The sequence below is a fragment of the Chelon labrosus genome, assembly GCF_963514085.1.
Source record: "Chelon labrosus genome assembly, chromosome: 17".
Lineage (NCBI taxonomy): Eukaryota > Metazoa > Chordata > Actinopteri > Mugiliformes > Mugilidae > Chelon > Chelon labrosus.
Window position 1 is genome coordinate 15,931,667 of NC_140350.1, and position 22,858 is coordinate 15,954,524.

The 22,858-nt window shown below is 40.3% G+C and overlaps 3 protein-coding genes across 3 annotated transcripts; all 3 read left to right on the forward strand.

The window, feature by feature from the left end:
* Positions 1-5,543: 5,543 nt before the first annotated feature.
* Positions 5,544-6,993, forward strand: LOC311502062 (odorant receptor 131-2-like). The gene has a single exon (XM_084564174.1). The coding sequence runs from the start codon at positions 5,728-5,730 to the stop codon at positions 6,691-6,693; it is 966 nt and encodes a 321-aa protein (XP_084420300.1). The 5' UTR covers positions 5,544-5,727; the 3' UTR covers positions 6,694-6,993.
* Positions 6,994-12,907: 5,914 nt separating this feature from the next.
* LOC311502192 (odorant receptor 131-2-like) lies at positions 12,908-13,849 on the forward strand (the record flags this gene model as incomplete). The annotated part of the gene is made up of 1 exon (XM_084564318.1): positions 12,908-13,849. One exon carries the CDS (start codon positions 12,908-12,910, stop codon positions 13,847-13,849), a length of 942 nt encoding a protein of 313 aa, XP_084420444.1.
* Positions 13,850-15,418: 1,569 nt separating this feature from the next.
* On the forward strand, positions 15,419-22,169 carry LOC311502193 (odorant receptor 131-2-like; the record flags this gene model as incomplete). The annotated part of the gene is made up of 2 exons (XM_084564319.1): positions 15,419-15,936; positions 21,464-22,169. The coding sequence occupies exons 1-2, from the start codon at positions 15,665-15,667 to the stop codon at positions 22,167-22,169; spliced, it is 978 nt and encodes a 325-aa protein (XP_084420445.1). The 5' UTR covers positions 15,419-15,664.
* Between the last annotated feature and the right edge of the window lie 689 nt (positions 22,170-22,858).

Consider the following 22,858-nt stretch of genomic DNA (forward strand, 5'->3'; position numbering starts at 1 on the left):
ATTTATGTTATGTTGAACACTCAACGTAGTAGTCTGTCTACTCTACATCTGTCCAGAGGCACTGAGAAAATAGGCCTCTACAAGTTGAGGGAGGCCTTCTCTCACTTCACCATTCGCTGAAGAATAGTAGATTATATGTGGTCTCTGGTATTACTGCTATGTATGTTGTCATTATTATTATTTTGCTGTTAATATTATTATACTGTTATTATTACTGAATGTTACAGTTTGTCTTTTTTACTAATTACATAGTGAAATAAAATAAAGTTTATTTGTACAACGCCTACTTTATATGAAGCAGAATGACACAACAGATGTACTGCAGTGGTGTAACAATGAATTTCTATCTGTTTAAAGTGCGCAGTAAACTCTGAAGGCCTGAAATCAGCGCTGGCGCCATTCATGTTTCCTCAGAGTTTTCCTGCCAATATGGCGGTGCAAAAAAAGTCACGTGACTCCCAGAGCTCTATGGATGTACATTTGAACACAGTTACAAGTCAGGCAGCAAGCAGCAGCATGGTGAGTGAGACACAGCTGGAAGCCGGTGAGTTCTGTGTGTCATGTTCGTGTTCCAAAGATGAGGCCGTGTTGTTAGCAAGTAACTTATTTCAATGACTCATGTTCTCAACAACATACATGTGTCTTCATGCAGTCTTGCTCTACCCCGTTATATGGTACGGTAAGTTGACTACAAAAAAGTACTGCCGCCTAGCGGTCAAACATGTAATAACATCCAATCATAACATCCCCCTATGTTTTTAATAAGATCTAATCGAGACACATTTTGGGTATAATTTTATCAAATATTCACAAATACTCATTCACATCACATGCAACTCATCCTGGACTGTCCATTTGTCCACACATAGAGGCTATAAAAGTCTATTTTTAAACTTTTCAAACCTGTAAACATTTCTAAACCTCCACAGTGACAGAAAACAGTGTGAAATGTAGCTTGCAAACAGAGCATGCTTGTTGGTGTGTTTGATCAACAATTAAACCTTTAAGGTTTTTTCATACGGCTGTTGTCCAATCATGATGGTGTGTGGACACGGAGGGGTCGGCGGTGATGGGGCGCTAAGCCATAATCTCGCCTAGGGCACCAAAATGGTTAGAGCCGGTTCAGGCACTGGCATTTTTGTGGATGTTACTTTGACACCACATGAAGAATGCTACAGACCAAACAACTATTCCTTGTATCCTGGTGCCATATGTTCCCAAAGAACACGCACCTGGCCAGTGACGTATCAGATCAGGACACCTTCTTCATTAGCTCCGTGTCCACTTCTGATGGTCACATTGTCATTGTAGGCTCTTTTGGGAGTGAACAGAGGACAGCATGAACATACTGATATGCTGTGCATTTACAAAACAACCTGTGATCCACTTTGTGTTCTGACACCTTCATATCACAACCAGCATTCATTTCTTCAGCGGCTTGAGCTACAGTAGCTCATTTGTTGGATTCAATGACCCTAGACCGCCCCTGACCCTGTAGCCAGTTCACCCCTTTGATTTTTGAACTGGCCACTGCAAAATGGGAATGCCCCAGATAATGTTATGGATCGGTGTATATTGAAGCCGTTAAGTAAGACTTGGACATTTTTATTTTAAACCAGTGGTTTCCATTTGAATTCATCACCACCATTTTGTTTTGTTTTTTAACGGGAAGATGTGTACTTAAAATTAAGATGGTGGAATTCATGACAGTACAGATGGAATATCTATAAAAATACATCGGTAGTTCAAACATAAACATAAATGCAAAATTAATACAGAACACAATTTTATTAATACAATTAGTCCACATTTTGTGCGTTATCAACTTTCTGTCCACTAGTCAGAGACTTGGTATGTCAGTGAGCCAGACAGTCGATATTAAATGATACATATTTAAGGAAAACTTGATGTGGACTATGTTGAGAATACTACAGTTACTTATAAGAAGAGTTCTCCGAAGGATCAGGAAGAAAGTTTTTCGTTTAAAGTTTGTGGTTTTGATATCAACACAGCTTTACCAGCAGTTACACCTAAAACATCTAATGGATGATTTTCAGGTGACAACAAGTTATTTAACCCCAACTGATGCAATGAGTAGCTTCTCATTTCTTAAACAACCATGTCTAAAGACAAATCCCGTGGTCGTGGTCGGTTTGAGAAGGGTCAAATCATTGGCATGCATCATCTAAGGAGATTGAAGAAACTAAAATTGGGTTAAGAACTGTCCAACGCATTATTAAAAACTGGAAGGATAGTGGAGAACTATCGTCTTCAAGGTAGAAATGTGGTCAGACAAAAATCTTGATTGATTATGATTGGCGATCACTTAAACGTTTGGTGAAATCAAATCGAAGAAAAACAACAGTAGAAGTCAGCGAAAGGAAGAGCAATGGTGAAAGTAAGAGCATTTTCACACGTACAATGTGAAGGGAACTCAAGGAATTGGGACTGAACAGCTGAGTGGCCTTAAGAAAACCACTAATCAGTGAGTCTAACCGGAAAAAAAGGCTTCAATTTGCTAGGGAGCATAAAGATTGGACTCTGGAGCAATGGAAGAAGGTCATGAGGTCTGATGAGTCCAGATCTTCCCTGTTCCAGAGTGATGGGGGCATCAGGGTAAGAAGAGAGGCAGATGAAGTGATGCACCCATCATGCCTAGTGCCTACTGTACAAGCCTGTATAGTGCTATAATCTGAGGTGACCTTAATCCCATTGACAATCTTTGGGATGTGCTGGAGAAGGTTTTGTTCAGTGGTCAGACTCTCCCATCATCAATACAAGATCTTGGTTAAAAATGAATGCAACACTGGATGGAAATAAACCTTGTGATATTGCAGTAGCTTATCGAAACAATTCTACAGGGAGTGCTCGCTGTAATCAAAGCTAAAGGCAGTCCAGTGAAATATTAGAGTGCGTGACCTTTTTTTTTTCATTCATTCATTCATCTTCGGTACCCGCCTGTCCTGTGAAGGGTCGTGGGAGGTCTGGAGCCTATCCCAGCTGTCAACAGGCAAGAGGCGGGGTACACCTTGGACAGGTCTCCAGTCTATCGCAGGGCTAACACAGAGAGACAGACAACCATTCACACTCACACCTACGGTCAATTTAGAATCAACAATGAACCTAATGAGCATGTCTTTGGACAGTGGGAGGAAGTGTTCCTGGAGAGAACCCACACAGACACAGGGAGAATGTGCAAACTCTACACAGAAAAACCGAGTTGGCCCATCAGTTAGAACCCAGAACATTCTTGCTGTGAGGCATCAGTGCTAACCACACCACTGTGCCCCCCCCCCCCCCCCCCCCCCCCTTTTTTTTTTGTAGTGACTTTTTTTTGGCCAGGCAGTGTAATTTACTTTAATTTCTTGTGGCCTTGTTGCATTGCAAGTTTGCAGAAATTATAGTGTTTCATAAAACCAGCTGGGTTAGTACTTTATAATCTACTTTACATTATAATCTGGGAATTAAAAGGACATCACTCACAAGTTATATCAATACATTATGTTTTTATTCTCTCATTCAGATTTAATCTTCAGATACTAAATAAATATTTTCCCCACAAACATGAAGGTGTAACTTCAGCCAACAAGTTTTTGTTTTTACAGTTTGTTCCATGTTTGTGTTTAGGGACATGTTTCATTAATTGGATGGTGTTTGCTGTTTTCTTGAGTATAAATGTTGTTGGTGATGAAAACCCTTACAGTCTCCTGATAACTCATTTAGTCACATTAAATATTCATACATGTACTAATGAATGCTTTCGGTAAATGTTGACGTGATTAATGGCTCCCATGGGTGTTTATTAGGAACCTTTATGGAGAAGGGATGATGGAAACTAAGTATGGTGAAACTGCACAAGAAGAAACGAGTTTAAAGTAAATAGAAAAGTTTTCTTTAGTGGAAACAAGCATGAATTTTGTCATCTGATGTTTTGGTTTTAGTCTTCTGATGAAAATATGCAGTCAGATTTTAGGACTTTTTTGTGGTAGTCACAAAATCTAAAAATACTTTAGTTGGGATTGCTGAATGTGATGATGTCCAGGCTAAATAAAATGTCCAAATGTTCAATAGTGTAAACATTGCCTCCTGTAGTGGTAATCAGTAGTATTTTGTAGCCAGATTTACTTTCAAGAGCTTAAAATCCCAATGTGGCCCACTTTGGGTACTTTGGTTCTTCAAATGTCCAAATGGAGAGTCAGCTTGTAGAATATGTGTGCATTGTGGTATTTCTATAAACTCTTGGTCCAGTTATAGTCAAGGGGTTGCTGAATGAGTTCAGAATGATATCATTGCTATCAGGGTGTTTTCTACTATCTAATCTAGAAAACATTTTAGTTTATCACTAATAAATCTAACATAGTAACAGACACAATGTTAATATACTGGATATATGTTCTCTGAAGTCTGACGTATCTAAAGAGACCAAGGTCATTAACATGGAGTTGATATTTTTGGAGATATTGGTCATTTATTTGGTCTTTTTAGGCCAGACTCACCTCCCAGTATCCTAGGGACTATGAGGTTAAAGGGGAACTACCGTTTTTTTCAACCTGGACCTTATTTCTAGCATAAAATACGATCGTTTACTCATATAACTATGGTGTCATTTGGAGTCATTTGGACAATATTTAGATCCGCATATATCCATATAACTCGTTCATTTCACCAATATTTTGTTATGATATGCTAGTGCTATTCCCCGTTGAGTCTGGAGTTACCTGTTATCGTCTGTAGATTGACCTACTAACCTCTGACCTGGATGATGTCATCTGTGAGCGCCGCGCGCACCTGCACAGCTTGTTTACCTGTAATTTGCTACTGCTAGTTTTTTGCAACATGGCTGAATATTTTTCCGATTCTGAGGTTGTGGATGACGACTTTGTTTATGATGGACGTCCTTACCGTTTTGAGCCAGAGTATAGGATGAGGAGCTCGCTGAAAGGAGGATGCGGAGGCAGAGAGAGGAACAGCTGGCCAAATAACAACAAACTGCTACATGTCCACGAATAACAGGTAACTTCGGACTCAACAGGGAATAGCACTAGTGTATCATAACAGAATATTTAAATGAACAAGTTTTGCGGCAGATAATGCATTATTTAGAGGCTGCGTTGCGGTGCCCCAGTCACTCCCACTATATGGATATATGCAGATCTAAATATCGTCTGAATGACTCCAAATGACACAAAGTTATATGGGTGAGTAAACGATCATACTTTATGCCAGACATAAGGTCCAGGTTGTAAAAAACAGTAGTTCCCCTTTAATGTTACTTTCAATCATATAAAATAAAATACCTCCCACCCCAACATGTTATTGTTAAAGATGTAATTTAGCTATATATTTTACATGGTCCAGTAGGCTACATATTTATATTTTTTTTTATCAGTACTGTTGCCTGGTTTAAATTCCAATGACTCTTCAGACTCATTACAGATTTAAAGTTAAAAGTTTTTAATGAGTTATTTTCCCAGTGGGGATGACCTATACGACCAAGTTTCTGGAAAGTAATTAAGGAGAAAATATCCTTTTGGTTATGATGTGACGTCAAATAGGCGTGAGTACAGAGCTCATAAACAGTGTCTGAGTGAAGTAAACCCAGCAGTCATAGCTCCTTACCCAACATCTGTACATCTCTGCTGACCCTGGATCTAAATGGTCGGACTACAAGTAGAAACATCTTCTTTGTGATTTATTTTACAGTAGGAAGTTGATTGTTTCTCTAAAATGTCAAATGGAAACAAGTCTATGTCTAATGTTACTTCTGAGCTGCAGTATCAGGGTATGTTGGAGAAACTGTTGTTTTCCACGTTGAACACAGTTCCGTGTTGTGTCTTTCTCTTCATTAATGGGACCATGTTGTTTGTTTTGAGGAGTAAACCAGTGTTCAGGGAAACCTGCCGCTATATTCTGCTGTATAACCTCCTCATTGCAGATACTGCACAGTTGGCACTGAGTCAGACACTTTACATCATCGCTGTTGGTAGTGTGACACTGTTGTATCCTGTTTGTGGTGTTTTCACCTGTCTTGCAAGCCTCACATTTGTGATCTCTCCTCTGACTCTGGTGGTGATGTCACTAGAGAGGTATGTAGCTGTGTGCTACCCACTGAGACACGCTAACATCATCACCATCAGAAACACAGGGCTGGCTATCGTTCTGGTCTGGGCCGTCAGTTTACTAAATATTCTCACTCGAGTTGTTTTGCTGTTACAGTTTCCTTTTGAAGACCTGGATAGTCTGCAGATGAAAGACTACTGCTCTGAAGTAGCTATGCTTCTTGGGTCAGGTTCTGCTGATTATGACCGAGGCTTTACTTGTTTCGTGTTTGTGTCAGCGAGCGTGGTCATCGCTTCCACTTATATCGGTGTGACGCTAGCAGCCAGGTCGGCTTCCACTGACAAAGGTTCGGCCCAAAAGGCTCGTAACACTCTGCTGCTGCACCTGGTTCAGCTGGGCCTCAGTCTCTCTTCAACTATGTACATCCCATTGCTCACGGTTCTGTACAGAATTACAACGAGGATCATATTTGTACGCATCCAGAATGTTTTATATGTGTGCATTATTATTTTCCCCAGATGTCTGAGCTCTCTCATTTATGGCATCAGAGATCAGACCATCAGACCCGTTCTCATGCACCATTTATGCTGTCAACGCAAAGTTAGACCCACCCGGCCGGGGCTGTCATTCTGACCTTTTTATTTGCTTGTAAATGACGTCTATACTGGATTAAAAAAAACTCCTCAAGTTTCCTGAAGATGGCATGTCTATTTTTATCATTGTGTAACAAAACTAATTTTATTGTTCTTGATAAGACTGCATATGTAGTACTGCTCTTTCTTGCTGGTACAGGGGTGTTATTTTCTGCAGGAGAAGCACTTTTTAATGCTGTCACATGGCTGAAAAAGTAGAAAACAGTGACCGATATTTGTTTTATGTGTTATATGGACGTTGTTGCCTATTATTGCTGACATTTACCTCCATATTGGAGGATTTAATAGAATTAAACAACTCCTACCTAAAGTTTAATGACCCCACCTCAAAGGGTTTCTGAACAGTGCATATCTTTCACACTACCTCCCATTCTTCTTGGCTCTGGCCTTGTCCTCCACCCTAGTTGGAAATCATTTGTAGTCATTTACAAGCAATTCAGGCTTATATTGCAGCATTACTAAGCATAATAGCATAATAAGTACCACATAGATAGGTAGATGAAAAATATACACAGATATACAATATACCATTTATATATAATTACAATAAATGTAGATATGTAGATATGTGGTCAACTAAGCTATAGGTACAAATATCACGTACAGTATATGGCAATTAAAAAATTATGGGGCAAAGTGGGTATGTGTTAATATACAATATATACAGTATGATACAGTATATAAAGAAAACATGTAAGTAAGTATATGAGTCCATGTATGAAGCTATATAAGATACATAAATACTGTATATTAGCCTGGGTGTTCCCATACTGCTTTGCGCGCGATTTCATTCTCGCTGCAAAAGCAGTCTGGAAACCATCGCCCATATTTTCTCCTGAGATAGGGAACCAATCACAGAACGGGGGGGGGCAGCAAGACGATGACGACGTCTATGCGCGACACCGAAGCTTGTAGTGCGTTAATCCAACATGGCAGCGGACCTAACGTTACCGTTCGATGCAGCCTTAGACAGTGTTTTAAGTAGCTTAGAACGCAAGTTTATTTTAAAAAAAGAGCAACGTTTGGCGTTGAAAGACTTCATTGCCAAGAAGGATGTGTTTGCTCTGCTACCAACAGGCTTTGGCTATGAATCGCGCGCAAGGCAGCATGGGAATTACCAGGCGCATTTGATAGACATTCGTAGCGCCCAATAAACGGCTCTAGGCATTTGTAAAACCACGCCTCAAATACGAGAAAATAAACACGAAGTTTCCAGACCAGCATCTCATTGAGATGTGCAGTCGCGTCAGCCAGGCTAACTGTATATAATATATAGTAGCAGAACAACCACAATCCAGTTATGTCCTCACAGGTGTTGTAGATTTGTATGTCCTGAGGGTCAAACAATCTCAAGAAAAGAGGGGTCTGCGTTGTGTGTTTATTTTTGAGAAGGAGGGAGGAAACCATATCACTGCACTTTCAAGCGTCTTTAGACGACAAAGATGAAACAAAAACAATAAACGATCCGCTTGACCTCCCTCAAGCGAGCCCCTAAAATGTGGACATAACACGGATACATATATTTGTATTAACCCATGAAATGAGGCCCAATAAAACACAAAAGAAAATGGAAAGGGGAAAACTACTCACCTCTCCCACAGACCACAAAGGTAAGAGGGATAGTTTTGGTGGGACGTCCATCTCACCCTCTTGGGGTGGTATCTGTGTCATTCTCAAGCTCGGGTCCTCTACCAGAGGCCTGGAAGTTTGAGGGTTCTGCACAGTATCTTAGCTGTTCCTAGGACTGCGCTCTTCTGGACTGAGGCTTCTGATGTTGTTCCTGGGATCTGTTGGAGCCACTCTCCCAGTTTGGGGGTCACTGCCCCGAGTGCTCCGACTACCATGGGGACCACGCTCACCTTGACCTTCTGCTCCAGCTGTTCTTTCAACCCTTGGTACCTTTCAACCTTTTCGTGTTCCTTCTTTCTGATTTTGGCGTCAGCTGGTATCGCCAAATCTCTCACCACTGCCTTATTCTGCTCTTTGTCTACCACCACTATGTCCGGGTCGTTAGCCAGGACCTGTTTGTCAGTCTGGAAGCTGAAGTCCCACAGAACCTTGGCCCTGTTGTTCTCAGCCACCTTCTGTGGTGCGGCCCATTGGGATTTGGTTACTTCTATTCCACACTGGGTACAGATGTTCCTGTACACTATTCCAGCCACTTGGTTATGCCTCTCCATGTACACTGACCCGGCTAGCATCTTACATCCTGTTACTATGTGCTGTACTGTCTCAGGGGCATCTTTGCATAGTCTGCACCTTGGCTCTGATCTACTCTTGTAGATCTTGGCCTCTATGGCTCTTGTACCTAGCGCCTGTTCTTGTGTTGCCATGATTAGTGCCTCTGTGCTGTCTGAGTCCAGCCTTTTCCAACCATTGGTAGGTCTTCTCGATATCAGCCACTTCTTGAATTTGATGGTGGTACATGCCATGTAGGGGCTTGTCCCTCCAGGTTGTGTGCTCCTCTTCCTCTGCACTCTCATTGGGTTTCTGTTGCCTGAGGCACTCACTTAGCAGTTCATAATTTGTGGCCCTTTTTCTGATATACTCTTGGATTTTTGATGTTTCATCCTGGATCGTGGCCTTGATGCTCACCAGTCCTTGGCCTCCCTTTTTCTGCTTAGTGTACAGTCTCAGGGTGTTGGCTTTGGGGTGAAACCCTCCGTGCATGGTGAGGAGCTTTCTTGTCTTGATATCTGTGGCTTCTGTCTCTTCCTTTGGCCAGCTTATGATCCCAGCGGGGTATCTGATGACTGGTAGTGCGTACATGTTAATGGCTTGGATCTTGTTCTTGCCATTCAGCTGACTTTTCAGGACTTGCCTTAATCTCTGGAGGTATTTGGTTGTGGTTGACTTCCTTGCGGCTTCCTCATGGTTTCCATTAGCCTGTGGGATACCAAGGTACTTGTAGCTGTCTTATCACCTATGTTGCCCTCTGGTAGGTCAACCCCTTCAGTTCTGGATCTATATATGTATATACTTTGGTAACTGGTTTCCCTGGGTAGCTACATGTGTGAACAACAGTTATATGGAGGAAATGTCATTTTTTTTTATGGATTCTATAATGTGCACGATGGTAGAATGTGATGATTCATTCATTCATCTTCTGAAACCACTTATTCTTGTAAAGGGTTGCGGGGTCTGCTGGAGCCTATCCCAGCTGTCATGGGGCGAGAGGCGGGGTACAGAATGTGATGATGTTCAGGCTAAATACAATGTCCAAAGGTTGATTGGGTGTACATTACCGCCTGTAGTGGGAATCAGTAGTATTTTGTAGCCAGATTCACTTTCAAGAGGTAAAACCCAACCTTTGTAGAATATGTGTGCTTTGTGGTATTTCTATAAACTCTTAGTCCAGTTATAGTCAAGGGGGTGCTGAATGAGTTCAGAATGATATCATTGCCATCAGGGTGTTTTCTACTATCTAATCTAGAATACATTTTAGTAAATCACTAATTGATCACACGGTGCATCCGAATAGTCAGTACATACTAACGTCGGTTAGAACGTACTACTCAACCGTCAATTTAGTACGTTATTTATGTATGCGAGCAAGTAGTAGGCATACAATTCGGACGTACTGGGCAGCCATCTTGCCTGTCCTTTGACCCCGGATGTTTACATGTGACGCCGACAAATATGACGCACACCGACGGATGCCGCGAAATTTTAAAGCCACCTCGGAGAAGTATTTTCGAAACAACCAACATTTTAAACTCAACATTTATCCTAATATACTGACATTTATAAACTTCGGTTGTCGTAGCTGTAGCTGTCACAACGGTCTCAGCCATTTTGTCTGATTTGATTTTCCCGGCGGCTCGTCTTCTTCTACGCTTAGCGGGCTCCCGCTGAATTGTGGGATAGCGTAGTGAGCTACCGTTGTATACTGTGGAGGTAGTAGGCCATCCGGGTATTTTTCGCCGACTAGTCGATGTCTACTAAGGATTCGGACGTACTACTACTGTGACGTACTGCGTCTCGCCTACTGAACAGTACGTTAGTATGGGTATTTGGATGCACCCATAGTAACAGACACAATGTTACTGAAACTGAAGTCTGACCTATCCATAGAGACCAGGGTCATTAACATTAAGATGATAGTTCTGGAGATATTTGTCATTTATTTGGTCTTTTTAGCCCAGACTCACCTCCCAGTACCCTAGGGACTATAAGGTTAATGTTACTGTAATCAGTCATATGAAATAAAATACCTCCCACTCCAACATATTATTGTTCAAGATGCAATTTTGCTCCTGCAGTTTTGCTTCAGTGTTAGTTTTAGGTTAGCTTCAGTGTTGAGCTTAGGTTAGCTTTGTTATAACTTTTAGATTAGCCTTATTGTTAGCTTTGGGTTAGCTTTAGTTCTGGCTTCAGATCAGTGTTGTTTTTGGCAGCCATTTTAGATTTAGTCTTAGTCTTTAGTTTTAGTTGACGAAAACTCAAAAAGGTTTTAGTCTAGTTTTAGTCAATTTTAGTTAAAAGAAAAAAAAGAAAGTATTTTCACCAATAATTACAATAACAAAGGAATGGTTTTAGACCATACTATAAGGATTATGCATTACACACAGATAAAATGGTAACAGTGTATAAATAGTCATATTAATTGGTGCTACAGTGTTAAAAGCTCTATCCAGCTTTGTTTTTATTTTTATCAAGAAAAACTGGTGCACTGCACCTTTACAAAAATAGCGCTGTCTCTTTAAGAAAAACGGTAGTCTTGAGTTGTTGTTGAAGTTGTGCTGGCTGTGGATGTGTGCCGCTGAACTGAGGGCATGTTGCAAATATAAAGTAAAAATAAATAAAGATGAACGTTTGTCTTGCTGTTTGTTTTGGAGTTGCAACAGATAAATGTTTTAGACTAACATCTAAAAAAAGTTTTCAGTGGCACGCGATCTACCCGTACTACCTTCGCGATCTACCAGTCGATCGATGTAATGAGCACCCCTGCCATAGATCATCTCGTCGTTTCTGACCCCCAAGGCCCTTGCCGCTGCCACTAAGGTCCATCATTTAGTGTGACTGTGACGGCAGGCGTGTTGTGCAGAATGTGCACAGATGCTGGCGTGATGCCATGTGGTGGGCATGCCCAAACAAGGATAGGATGCAGCACCATTGCACCATTGCACCCACAACATATTGTCATGAAAAAAAGGGGCGTCAGCGAAATAATTTCGTCATCGTCATCGTTGACGAAAACACCCACTAACATTTTCTTCCAGTCTCGTCTCGTCAACGAAAGCTTACAAACGTCTCGTCATGTTTTCGTCATGAAAGAGCCATGTTTAGCTCGTCACCGTCTCGTTATCGTCATGAAAAAAAGGTTCGTCAACGAAATAATTTTGTTATCGTCATCGTTGATGAAAACAACACTGCTTCAGATTAGCTTTAGAGTTTGCTTTAGTTTTACGTTTAGTGTTTACTTCAGTTTCAGCTTTAGTTTTCGCTTTAGATTAAGTAAAATTTAGCTTTAGTGTTAGCATCACATTTACTTAGTGTTGACTGTGGTTTAGCTTTGGTGTTAGCTTTATTATTAGCTTTAGATTGGCTTTACTGCTAGCTTCAGGTTGACTTTAGTGTAGACGTTAGTATACTTTTTGTGTCGACTTTGGTGGTAGCTGCAGGTTTGCTTTAATGTTGACTTTAGGTTAGCTTTAGTGTTAGCTTCAAATTAGCTTTAGGGTTGATTTTGCCTGGCCCAGTAGGGTACATAGTAATGTTTTTTATCAGTACTGATTCGTCAGGCTCATTACAGGTTCATTCATTCATTCATTCATTCATTCATCTTCTGTAACCGCTTGTCCCGTGAAGGGTCGCGAGGGGTGATGAAGCCTATCCCAGCTGCCATCGGACGAGGGGCGGGGTACACCCTGGTCAGGTCGCCAATCTATCGCAGGGCTTTATTACAGGTTTAACGTTTTTAATGAGTAATCTTCCCAGTGGGGAAGACCTTACACAAGCAAGTTTCTGGAAAGTAATTAAGGAGAAAATATCCTTTTGGTTATGATGTGACGTCAAATAGGCGTGAGTACAGAGCTCATAAACGGTGTCGGAGTGAAGTAAACCCAGCAGTCATAGCTCCTTACCCAACATCTGTACATTTCTGCTGACCCTGGATCTAAATGGTCGGACTACAAGTAGAAATATCTTCTTTGTGATTTCATTTACATTAGGAAGTTGATTGCTTCTCTAAAATGTCCAATGGACACCAGTCTATGTCTAATGTTACTTCTGAGCTGCAGTATCAGGGTATGTTGGAGAAACTGTTGTTTTCCACGTTGAACACAGTTCCGTGTTGTGTCTTTCTCTTCATTAATGGGACCATGTTGTTCGTTTTGAGGAGTAAACCAGTGTTCAGGGAAACCTGCCGCTATGTTCTGCTGTATAACCTCCTCATTGCAGATACTGTGCAGTTGGCACTGGATCAGGCACTTTACATCGTCGCCGCTGATAGAGTGACACTGTTGTACCCTGTCTGTGGCGTTCTCACCTTTCTTGGAACCCTCACATTTGTGATCTCTCCTCTGACTCTGGTGGTGATGTCACTGGAGAGGTATGTAGCTGTGTGCTACCCACTGAGACACGCTAACATCATCACCATCAGAAACACAGGGCTGGCTATCGTTCTGGTCTGGGCCTTCAGTTTACTAAATATTCTCATTCGAGTTGTTTTGCTGTTACAGTTTCCTTTTGAAGACCTGGATAGTCTGCAGATGAAAGACTACTGCTCTGAAGTAGCTATGCTTCTTGGGTCAGGTACTGCTGATTATGACCGAGGCTTTACTTGTTTCGTGTTTGTGTCAGCCAGCGTGGTTATTGCTTCCACATATATCGGTGTGACGCTAGCAGCCAGGTCGGCTTCCACTGACAAAGCCTCTGCCTTAAAGGCTCGTAACACTCTGCTGCTGCACCTGGTTCAGCTGGGCCTCAGTCTCTCTTCAACTATGTACATCCCATTGCTCTCGGTTGTGTACCAAATTACAAAAAGGATCATGTTTGTACGCATCCAGATCGTTTCATATGTGTGCATTATCATCTTCCCCAGATGTCTGAGCTCTCTTATTTATGGCATCAGAGATCAGACCATCAGACCCGTTCTCATGCACCATCTATGCTGTCAACGCAAAGTTAGATGAAAGATGACATGTCTATTTGTTCTTGATAAGACTGTATATGTAGTACTGTTCTTTCTTGCTGGTACAGAGGTGTTATTTTCTGCAGGAGAAGAACTTTTTAATGCTGTCACATGGCTGAAAAAGGAGAAAACAGTGACTCATATTTGTTATATGTGTTATATGGACGTTGTTGCCTATTATTGCTGACATTTGCCTCCTTATTGGAGGATTTAATTGAATTAAACAACTCCCAACTTCTAACTATTATCTAATGACCCCAACTCAAAGGATTTCTGAATAGGGCATATCTTTCACACTACCTGCCATTCTTCTTGGCTCTGGCCTTGTCCTCCATCCCAGCTGGAAATCATTTGTAGTCATTTTGAGATAATACAAGAAATTCAGGGTCATATTGCAGCATAATAATAAACACCACATAGATAGATAGATAGATAGATAGATAGATAGATAAGTAGAGAAACTGCTGTCAACAAAAGAGTCAAAAATGAAAGTATAGTGAGGTAGAACGAATACAAATTATATAAAAATATACAAAGTATGTATAAATAATATACAAGTTATATATGAAATAAAATATATAAAGGTATATATGAAAAATATACACAGATATTCGATATACCATTTATATATAAATGCAGTAAATATAGATGTGAAGATATGTGGTCAACTAAGGTATAAGTACAAATATCATGTACAGTATATAGCAATAGAAAAAATATGGGGCAAAGTGGGCATGTTTTAATTTACAATATGTACAGTATGTGACAGTATATACAGAAAACACAAGTATATGAGTCTATATATGAAGCTATATAACATACATAAATACTGTATTTAATATATAGTAGCAGAACAACCACAGTCCAGTTGTGTCCTAACTGGTGCTGTATATTTGTATGTCCTGAGGGTCAAATGACCTTAAGAAAAGAAGGGTTCAAGAGGTAAAAACCCAATGTGGCTCACTTTGGGTACTTTGGTTCTCCAAATGTCCAAATGGAGAGTTGGCCTGATTCTATTTTAACTAGAACCTTTGTAGAATATGTGAGTTTTGTGGTATTTCTATAAACTCTTGGTCCATTTCTAGTCAAGGGGTTGCGGAATGAGTTCAGAATGATATCATTGCTATCAGGGTGTTTTCTACTATCTAACCTAGAAGACATTTTAGTTTATCACTAATTAATCTAACAATCAAACATAGTAACAGACACAATGTTACTGACACTGAAGTCTGACCTATCCATAGACACCAGGGTCATTAACATTGAGCCGATAGTTCTGGAGATATTCGTCATTTATTTGGTCTTTTTAGACCAGACTCCCCTCCCGATACCCTAGGGACTATAAGGTTAATGCTAATTTAATCAATCACATAAAATAAAATACCTCTCACTCCAACATATTATTGTTCAAGATGTAATTTAGCTCGGAGGGCGCAGTGGAAAGGTGGTTAGCACTGATGCCTCACAGCAATAGGTCCTGGGTTCGAATCCATGGGATTTAAATTCCAATGACTCTTCAGGCTCATTACAAGTTTAAAGTTTTTAATGAGTAATTGTCCCAGTGGGGAGGACCTTACACATCCAAGTTTCTGGAAAGTAATTAAGGATAAAATATCCTTTTGGTTGTGATGTGACGTCAAATAGGCGTGAGTACAGAGCTCATAAACAGTGTCGGAGTGAAGTAAACCCAGCAGTCATAGCTCCTTACCCAACATCTGTACATCTCTGCTGACCCTGGATCTAAATGGTTGGACTACAAGTAGAAATATCTTCTTTGTGATTTCTTTTACATTAGGAAGTTGATTGCTTCTCTAAAATGTCAAATGGAAACCAGTCTATGTCTAATGTTACTTCTGAGCTGCAGTATCAGGGTATGTTGGAGAAACTGTTGTTTTCCACGTTGAACACAGTTCCGTGTTGTGTCTTTCTCTTTATTAATGGGACCATGTTGTTTGTTTTGAGGAGTAAACCGCTGTTCAGGGAAACCTGCCGCTATATTCTGCTGTATAACCTCCTCATTGCAGATACTGTGCAGTTGGCTCTGAGTCAGACACTTTACATCGTCGCCGCTGATAGAGTAACACTGTTGTATCCTGTTTGTGGTGTTTTCACCTTTCTTGGAACCCTCACATTTGTGATCTCTCCTCTGACTCTGATGGTGATGTCACTAGAGAGGTATGTAGCTGTGTGCTACCCACTGAGACACGCTAACATCATCACCGTCAGAAACACAGGGCTGGCTATCGTTCTGGTCTGGGCCTTCAGTTTACTAAATATTCTCATTCGAGTTGTTTTGCTGTTACAGTTTCCTTTTGAAGACCTGGATAGTCTGCAGATGAAAGACTACTGCTCTGAAGTAGCTATGCTTCTTGGGTCAGGTACTGCTGATTATGACCGAGGCTTTACTTGTTTCGTGTTTGTGTCAGCGAGCGTGGTTATTACTTCCACATATATCGGCGTGACGCTAGCAGCCAGGTCGGCTTCCACTGACAAAGCTTCGGCCGAAAAGGCTCGTAACACTCTGCTGCTGCACCTGGTTCAGCTGGGCCTCAGTCTCTCTTCAACTATGTACATCCCATTGCTCTCGGTTGTGTACCAAATTACAAAAAGGATCATGTTTGTACGCATCCAGATCGTTTTATATGTGTGCATTATCATCTTCCCCAGATGTCTGAGCTCTCTTATTTATGGCATCAGAGATCAGACCATCAGACCCGTTCTCATGCACCATCTATGCTGTCAACGCAAAGTTAGATGAAAGATGACATGTCTATTTGTTCTTGATAAGACTGTATATGTAGTACTGCTCTTTCTTGCTGGTACAGAGGTGTTATTTTCTGCAGGAGAAGAACTTTTTAATGCTGTCACATGGCTGAAAAAGGAGAAAACAGTGACTCATATTTGTTATATGTGTTATATGGACGTTGTTGCCTATTATTGCTGACATTTACCTCCTTATTGGAGGATTTTATTGAATTAAACAACTCCCAACTGCTAACTATTATCTAATGACCCCAACTCAAAGGGTTTCTGAACAGTGCATATCTTTCACACTACCTCCCATTCTTCTTGGCTCTGGCCTTGTCCTCCACCCTACCTCGAAATCATTTGTAGTCATTTTAAGATATTACAAAAAATTCAGGGTCATGTTGCAGCATAATAATAAGTACCACATAGATAGATAGATAGATAGATAGATAAGTAGAGAAACTGCTGTCAACAAAAGAGTCAAAAATGAAAGTATAGTGAGGTAGAACGAATAAAAATTATATAAAAGTATACAAAGTATGTATAAATAATATACAAGGTATATATGAAATAAAATATATAAAGGTCAGTGTTTCCCACACATAGACGAATCTGTGGCGGTGCGCCACAGATTCAACTCCGACCGCCACAGATTCAACACAGACCAAAAAAAAAAAAAAAAAAAAAAAAAAATCAACACCGATTGCGTTTCGTTATTCTTTTTTTACGCTATTTAAAACACGCAGCGTATTCGTTCAGCTGCATTTCCTTTCCCTGCTCTCTCTTCGTGTCTCTGTCACTCACGCGTCTCTCTCTCTCACACACACCGTAATTTCCGGACTATAAGCCGCTACTTTTGTCACTTGCTTTGGACCCTGCGGTTTATACAACGGCGGATGGATTTTTACAGCTAACGGTCACCAGGGGCGCACTATCATGGAAGCGCAGGAGCGAGACAGACAGTTCGTGCCAGGTAACGAGAGCAAAACAAACCAAGTGAGCCCCAATGCAGTACGAGAGCTGCTTTTAAGTTAAAGGCGATTGATCTGGCTGACTTTTCTGGTATAGTAGGCTGGTTATTTTGATACAGTAAACGGCCGTGTTACTGCACCTTTACTGCTGTGTTGGCTGTTTTCGAAAAAGATGCTGGTTATTTAGTTGAGCAGCCGGGTTACTGCACTTTTGCTGCCGTGTTACAGCAAGCACTTTTAAAAATGAATTAAATGTAGCCATTTAACGTTATTGCCTCGTCAAGCGTTGTAAGCTTTGTTTTTTGTTATACTGCACTACTACGGTACTATGACTGCAGGAAGTGCTAGGAGCGCACCGTTGTATTATTTGTGCACTGCACGAATGCTGTTTGTAATGTCAAAGATGTGAAAGTTTGATCGATTGATTGATTGAAAGATTTATTGTGTGGGTGCGGTTTATAGTCGGGTGCGGCTTATAGTCGGGTGCGGTTTATATATGGAACAATCTGTATTTTCCCCAAAATTTAGCTGGTGCGGCTTATATTCAGGTGCGCCTTATAGTCCGGAAATTACGGTATATATAGGGTGTTAAAATTAATGTAATAAAGTTCTGTGTAACCAATTATTAACAGTTTTTTTTAATTATTAACCTTTAGGAATTAGGAAATCCCTTTCTATCCAATCGTTCTTTTCACCCCCCCCCCCCCCCCCAAAACCTCCACCTACACTGAAGGTATATATGAAAAATATACACAGATATTCGATATACCATTTATATATAAGTGCAGTAAATATAGATGTGAAGATATGTGGTCAACTAAGGTATAAGTACAAATATCATGTACAGTATATAGCAATAGAAAAAATAAAGTGGACATGTTTCAATTTACAATATGTACAGTATGTGACAGTATATAAAGAAAACATGTAAGTATATGAGTCTATATATGAAGCTATATAAGATACACACATACTGTATTTAATATATAGTAGCAGAACAACCACAGTCCTGTTGTGTCCTCAGTGGTGTTGTATATTTGTGTGTCCTGAGGGTCAAATGACCTCAAGAAAAGGGGGGGCAAAATGAAATGCATTATTTCCTGAATTGTTGCATTTCATTTTGACCCCTCTTTTCTTGAGGTCATTTGACCCTCAGGCCGGATTCACTTTCAAGAGGTAAAAACCCAATGTGGCTCACTTTGGGTACTTTGCTTCTCCAAATGTCCAAATGGAGAGTCGGTCTGATTCTATTTTAACTAGAACCTTTGTAGAATATCTGGGTTTTGTGGTATTTCTATAAACTCTTGGTCCATTTCTAGTCAAGGGGTTGCGGAATGAGTTCAGAATGATATCATTGCTATCAGGGTGTTTTCTACTATCTAATCTAGAAGACATTTTAGTTTATCACTAATTAATCTAACAATCTAACAAAGTAACAGACACAATGTTACTGACACTGAAGTCTGACCTATCCATAGACACCAGGGTCATTAACATTGAGCCGATAGTTCTGGAGATATTCATAATTTATTTGGTCTTTTTAGACCAGACTCACCTCCCAGTACCCTAGGGACTATAAGGTTAATGCTAATTTAATCAATCACATAAAATAAAATACCTCTCACCCCAACATATTATTGTTCAAGATGTAATTTAGCTCGGACGGCACACTGGAAAGGTGGTTAGCAAGGTTATTATCGTTAACGAAAACGAACAAAATAACGAAAACTAAAATTGAAAAAACTATTTTGTTAACTGAAATAAATAAAAATTAAAATTAAAAGAAAAAAACGATAACTAACTGAAACTGTATTGCGTGTTTAGAAAACGAACTAAAACGAACTGAAATTGTAGATATAATTCCCTTCGTTTTAGTCTCTGTCAATTTAATTATAAGCCTCAATTGGTTGGATTCATATGATCGATTTATTCCTCTCTGGCAGTTTTACGCCAGCTGGCAGCAGCAGCACCACCTTACTGCACCTCACAGTCCGTGACATCACCTGGCAGCACCATGGTGGTTGCAGCAAAAGCGGGGAGAAAGCGGCAAAGTCCTGTATGGGACTTTTTGGAATATGACGACGAGAAAGATAAAAGCAAGTGTCTTGTAGTGGAAACAGACTGTGACAAAATATGTGGCTTGCTTCTCAAGGGGAGAAACTCAACAAATCTCAAAGTCCATTTAAGAAGCTTGCACAAGGCGGCTAATGTCGAGTACCAAAACAAGCTAGCCTCTGTGAGTCCGCCGCCGCCACTGCCCCAAAGAGAAGGATTAAAGGAATAGTTCACCCAAAAATAAAAAGTCAGTCATTATTAACTCACCCTCATTTTTTAAACGTATCTTTTGTTGAATTTTATTATACAGTACTCACCCTGACCTTTTTGAATCCTGCACCTGACAAGTAACCCAAAGTATGAAAAAACTAAAACTAATACTAAAACTAATAAAAACTAAACTAAAACTAAGCATTTTTGGAAATATAAAAACTAATAAAAACTAGCAAACCCACACTAAAAACTAATTAAAACTAACTGAATTGGAGGGGAAAAAAAGTAAAAACTAAATAAAACTAAACTAAAATGAAAAATCCAAAACTATTATAACCTTGGTGGTTAGCACTGATGTGTCATAGCAATAGGTCCAGGCTTTGAATCCATGGGATTTAAATTCCAATGACTTTTGAGGCTCATTACAGCTTTAAAGTTTTTAATGAGTAATTGTCCCAGTGGGGAGGACCTTACACAACCAAGTTTCTGGAAAGTAATTAAGGAGAAAATATTTTTTGGGTTGTGATGTGACGTCAAATAGGCGTGAGTACAGAGCTCATAAACAGTGTCGGAGTGAAGTGAACCCAGGAGTCATAGCTCCTTACCCAACATCTGTACATCTCTGCTGACCCTGGATCTAAATGGTCGGACTACAAGTAGAAACATCTTCTTTGTGATTTCTTTTACATTAGGAAGTTGATTGCTTCTCTAAAATGTCCAATGGAAACCAGTCTATGTCTAATGTTACTTCTGAGCTGCAGTATCAGGGTATGTTGGAGAAACTGTTGTTTTCCGTGTTGAACACAGTTCCATGTTGTGTCTTTCTCTTCATTAATGGGACCATGTTGTTCATTTTGAGGAGTAAACCAGTGTTCAGGGAAACCTGCCGCTATGTTCTGCTGTATAACCTCCTCATTGCAGATACTGTGCAGTTGGCACTGAGCCAGACACTTTACATCGTCGCCCAGCGACGGACTGGTAATCTGTGCGTTCTGTCAAACTCCAGAACGGCCGTCCAGTTCACGGCCGATTTTTTTTTTTTTCGGTCGACTGGCCCTGTCAGTGTAATAGCAGTGTAACACAACGGCCTACCAGCAGATGGCGCTGTAGCGAACATTTGTCAATCAATCACACCGGTAGGCCTGTAATCTGTCAAAAGGACAACAAAGAAGACACTAATATTTCCCCAGAGTTTGGGATTGACTTTGGTTTTCCACTCTAGCCTACCGCTCGGGAAATGGCAGGCAGAAAACAGTGATCTTTTGAAGAAACTGCTACTCCCCCAGCACTAGCTAACTTGATTATCCAACATTCAGAAAGATTAATCAGTGTCATTGTTATTTTTTTTTATAACTTTTATTTTTTTGAAGAGAATAAAGAATGTGTGAGGGATTTTAATTTGAAAATTTTGAAAACGAATGATCATTGATACTTGATACTGTCCTCAATACATTCAAACAGTTCTTAAATAAACACTGAAAACAACTGTATGTGTGGGTTTTTAATTATTTTAAAACCATATACTAGAATTCTCTTGGCGCACCCCGGTCGGTGGGTGGGCCTATTTGGGGGAAAAAGTCCAGGGCCTTTTTTTGGTCCCAGTCCGTCCCTGTCGTCGCCGCTGATAGAGTGACACTGTCGTATCCTGTTTGTGGTGTTCTCACCTTTCTTGCAATCCTCACATTTGTGATCTCTCCTCTGACTCTGATGGTGATGTCACTAGAGAGGTATGTTGCTGTGTGCTACCCACTGAGACACGCTAACATCATCACCGTCAGAAACACAGGGCTGGCTATCGTTCTGGTCTGGGCCTTCAGTTTACTAAATATTCTCACTCGAGTTGTTTTGCTGTTACAGTTTCCTTTTGAAGACCTGGATAGTCTGCAGATGAAAGACTACTGCTCTGATGTAGCTATGCTTCTTGGGTCAGGTACTGCTGATTATGACCGAGGCTTTACTTGTTTCGTGTTTGTGTCAGCGAGCGTGGTCATCGCTTCCACTTATATCGGTGTGACGCTAGCAGCCAGGTCGGCTTCCACTGACAAAGCCTCTGCCTTAAAGGCTCGTAACACTCTGCTGCTGCACCTGGTTCAGCTGGGCCTCAGTCTCTCCTCAACTATGTACGTCCCATTGCTCTCGGTTCTGTACAGAATTACAACGAGGATAATATTTGTGCGCATCCAGAATGTTTTATGTGTGTGCATTATCATCTTCCCCAGATGTCTGAGCTCTCTCATTTATGGCATCAGAGATCAGACCATCCGCCCTGCTCTTATGCGCCATCTGTGCTGTCAACGCAAAGTTAAACCGACCCGGCCGGGGGTGTCACTCTGACCTTTTTATGTGCTTGTAAATTAAGTCTGTACTAAAAAAAATTCCCTTGTCATGTAGTACTGCTGTTTCTTGCTGGTACAAGGGTGAGGAGAAGCATTTTTAATGCTGTCACCTGGCTGAAAAAGGAGATATTTGTTTTGTAAGATAATACAAGAAATTCAGGTTATGTGTAAATTTACAGTATATATAGTATGTATACAGTATGTGACAGTATATAAAGAAAATATGTAAGTATATGAGTATATTTATGAAACTATACAACATATATGAATACTGTATATAATATATAGTAGCAGAGCAACAACAGTCCAGTTGTTTCCTCACAGGCATTGTGGAGTCATATCGAAGATTCAAGATTAGAGGAGATTAGAGAAGTTTATTGTCATAAACACAGCAAAGCTTAATCTGAGCAATAAAATCCTTACTTAAGTTACGTAAGTTACATTCACACAGCTTAAATAAACATATAAACTAAGGTAACGGATATAAAACTTTTGTAACCATAGAAAATAAAATATATAAATATATATATATATAAATAAAATAAAAAGCTCAATAAATAAATAAATATTAAATACTTGCGTCTTTGTTTATTCTAGAAAATGTATCATTTGTACATGAGCTTGTCAGTTGCTAAAGTAAGTGAACCCTTGTTTCCAGGTATCTGCTGTGACCTCCTTGTGCAACAA

Excerpts from the sequence above, each read along its gene's own strand:
- LOC311502062 (XM_084564174.1), top strand. The coding sequence starts at position 5,728 with ATGTCAAATGGAAACAAGTCTATGTCTAATGTTACTTCTGAGCTGCAG.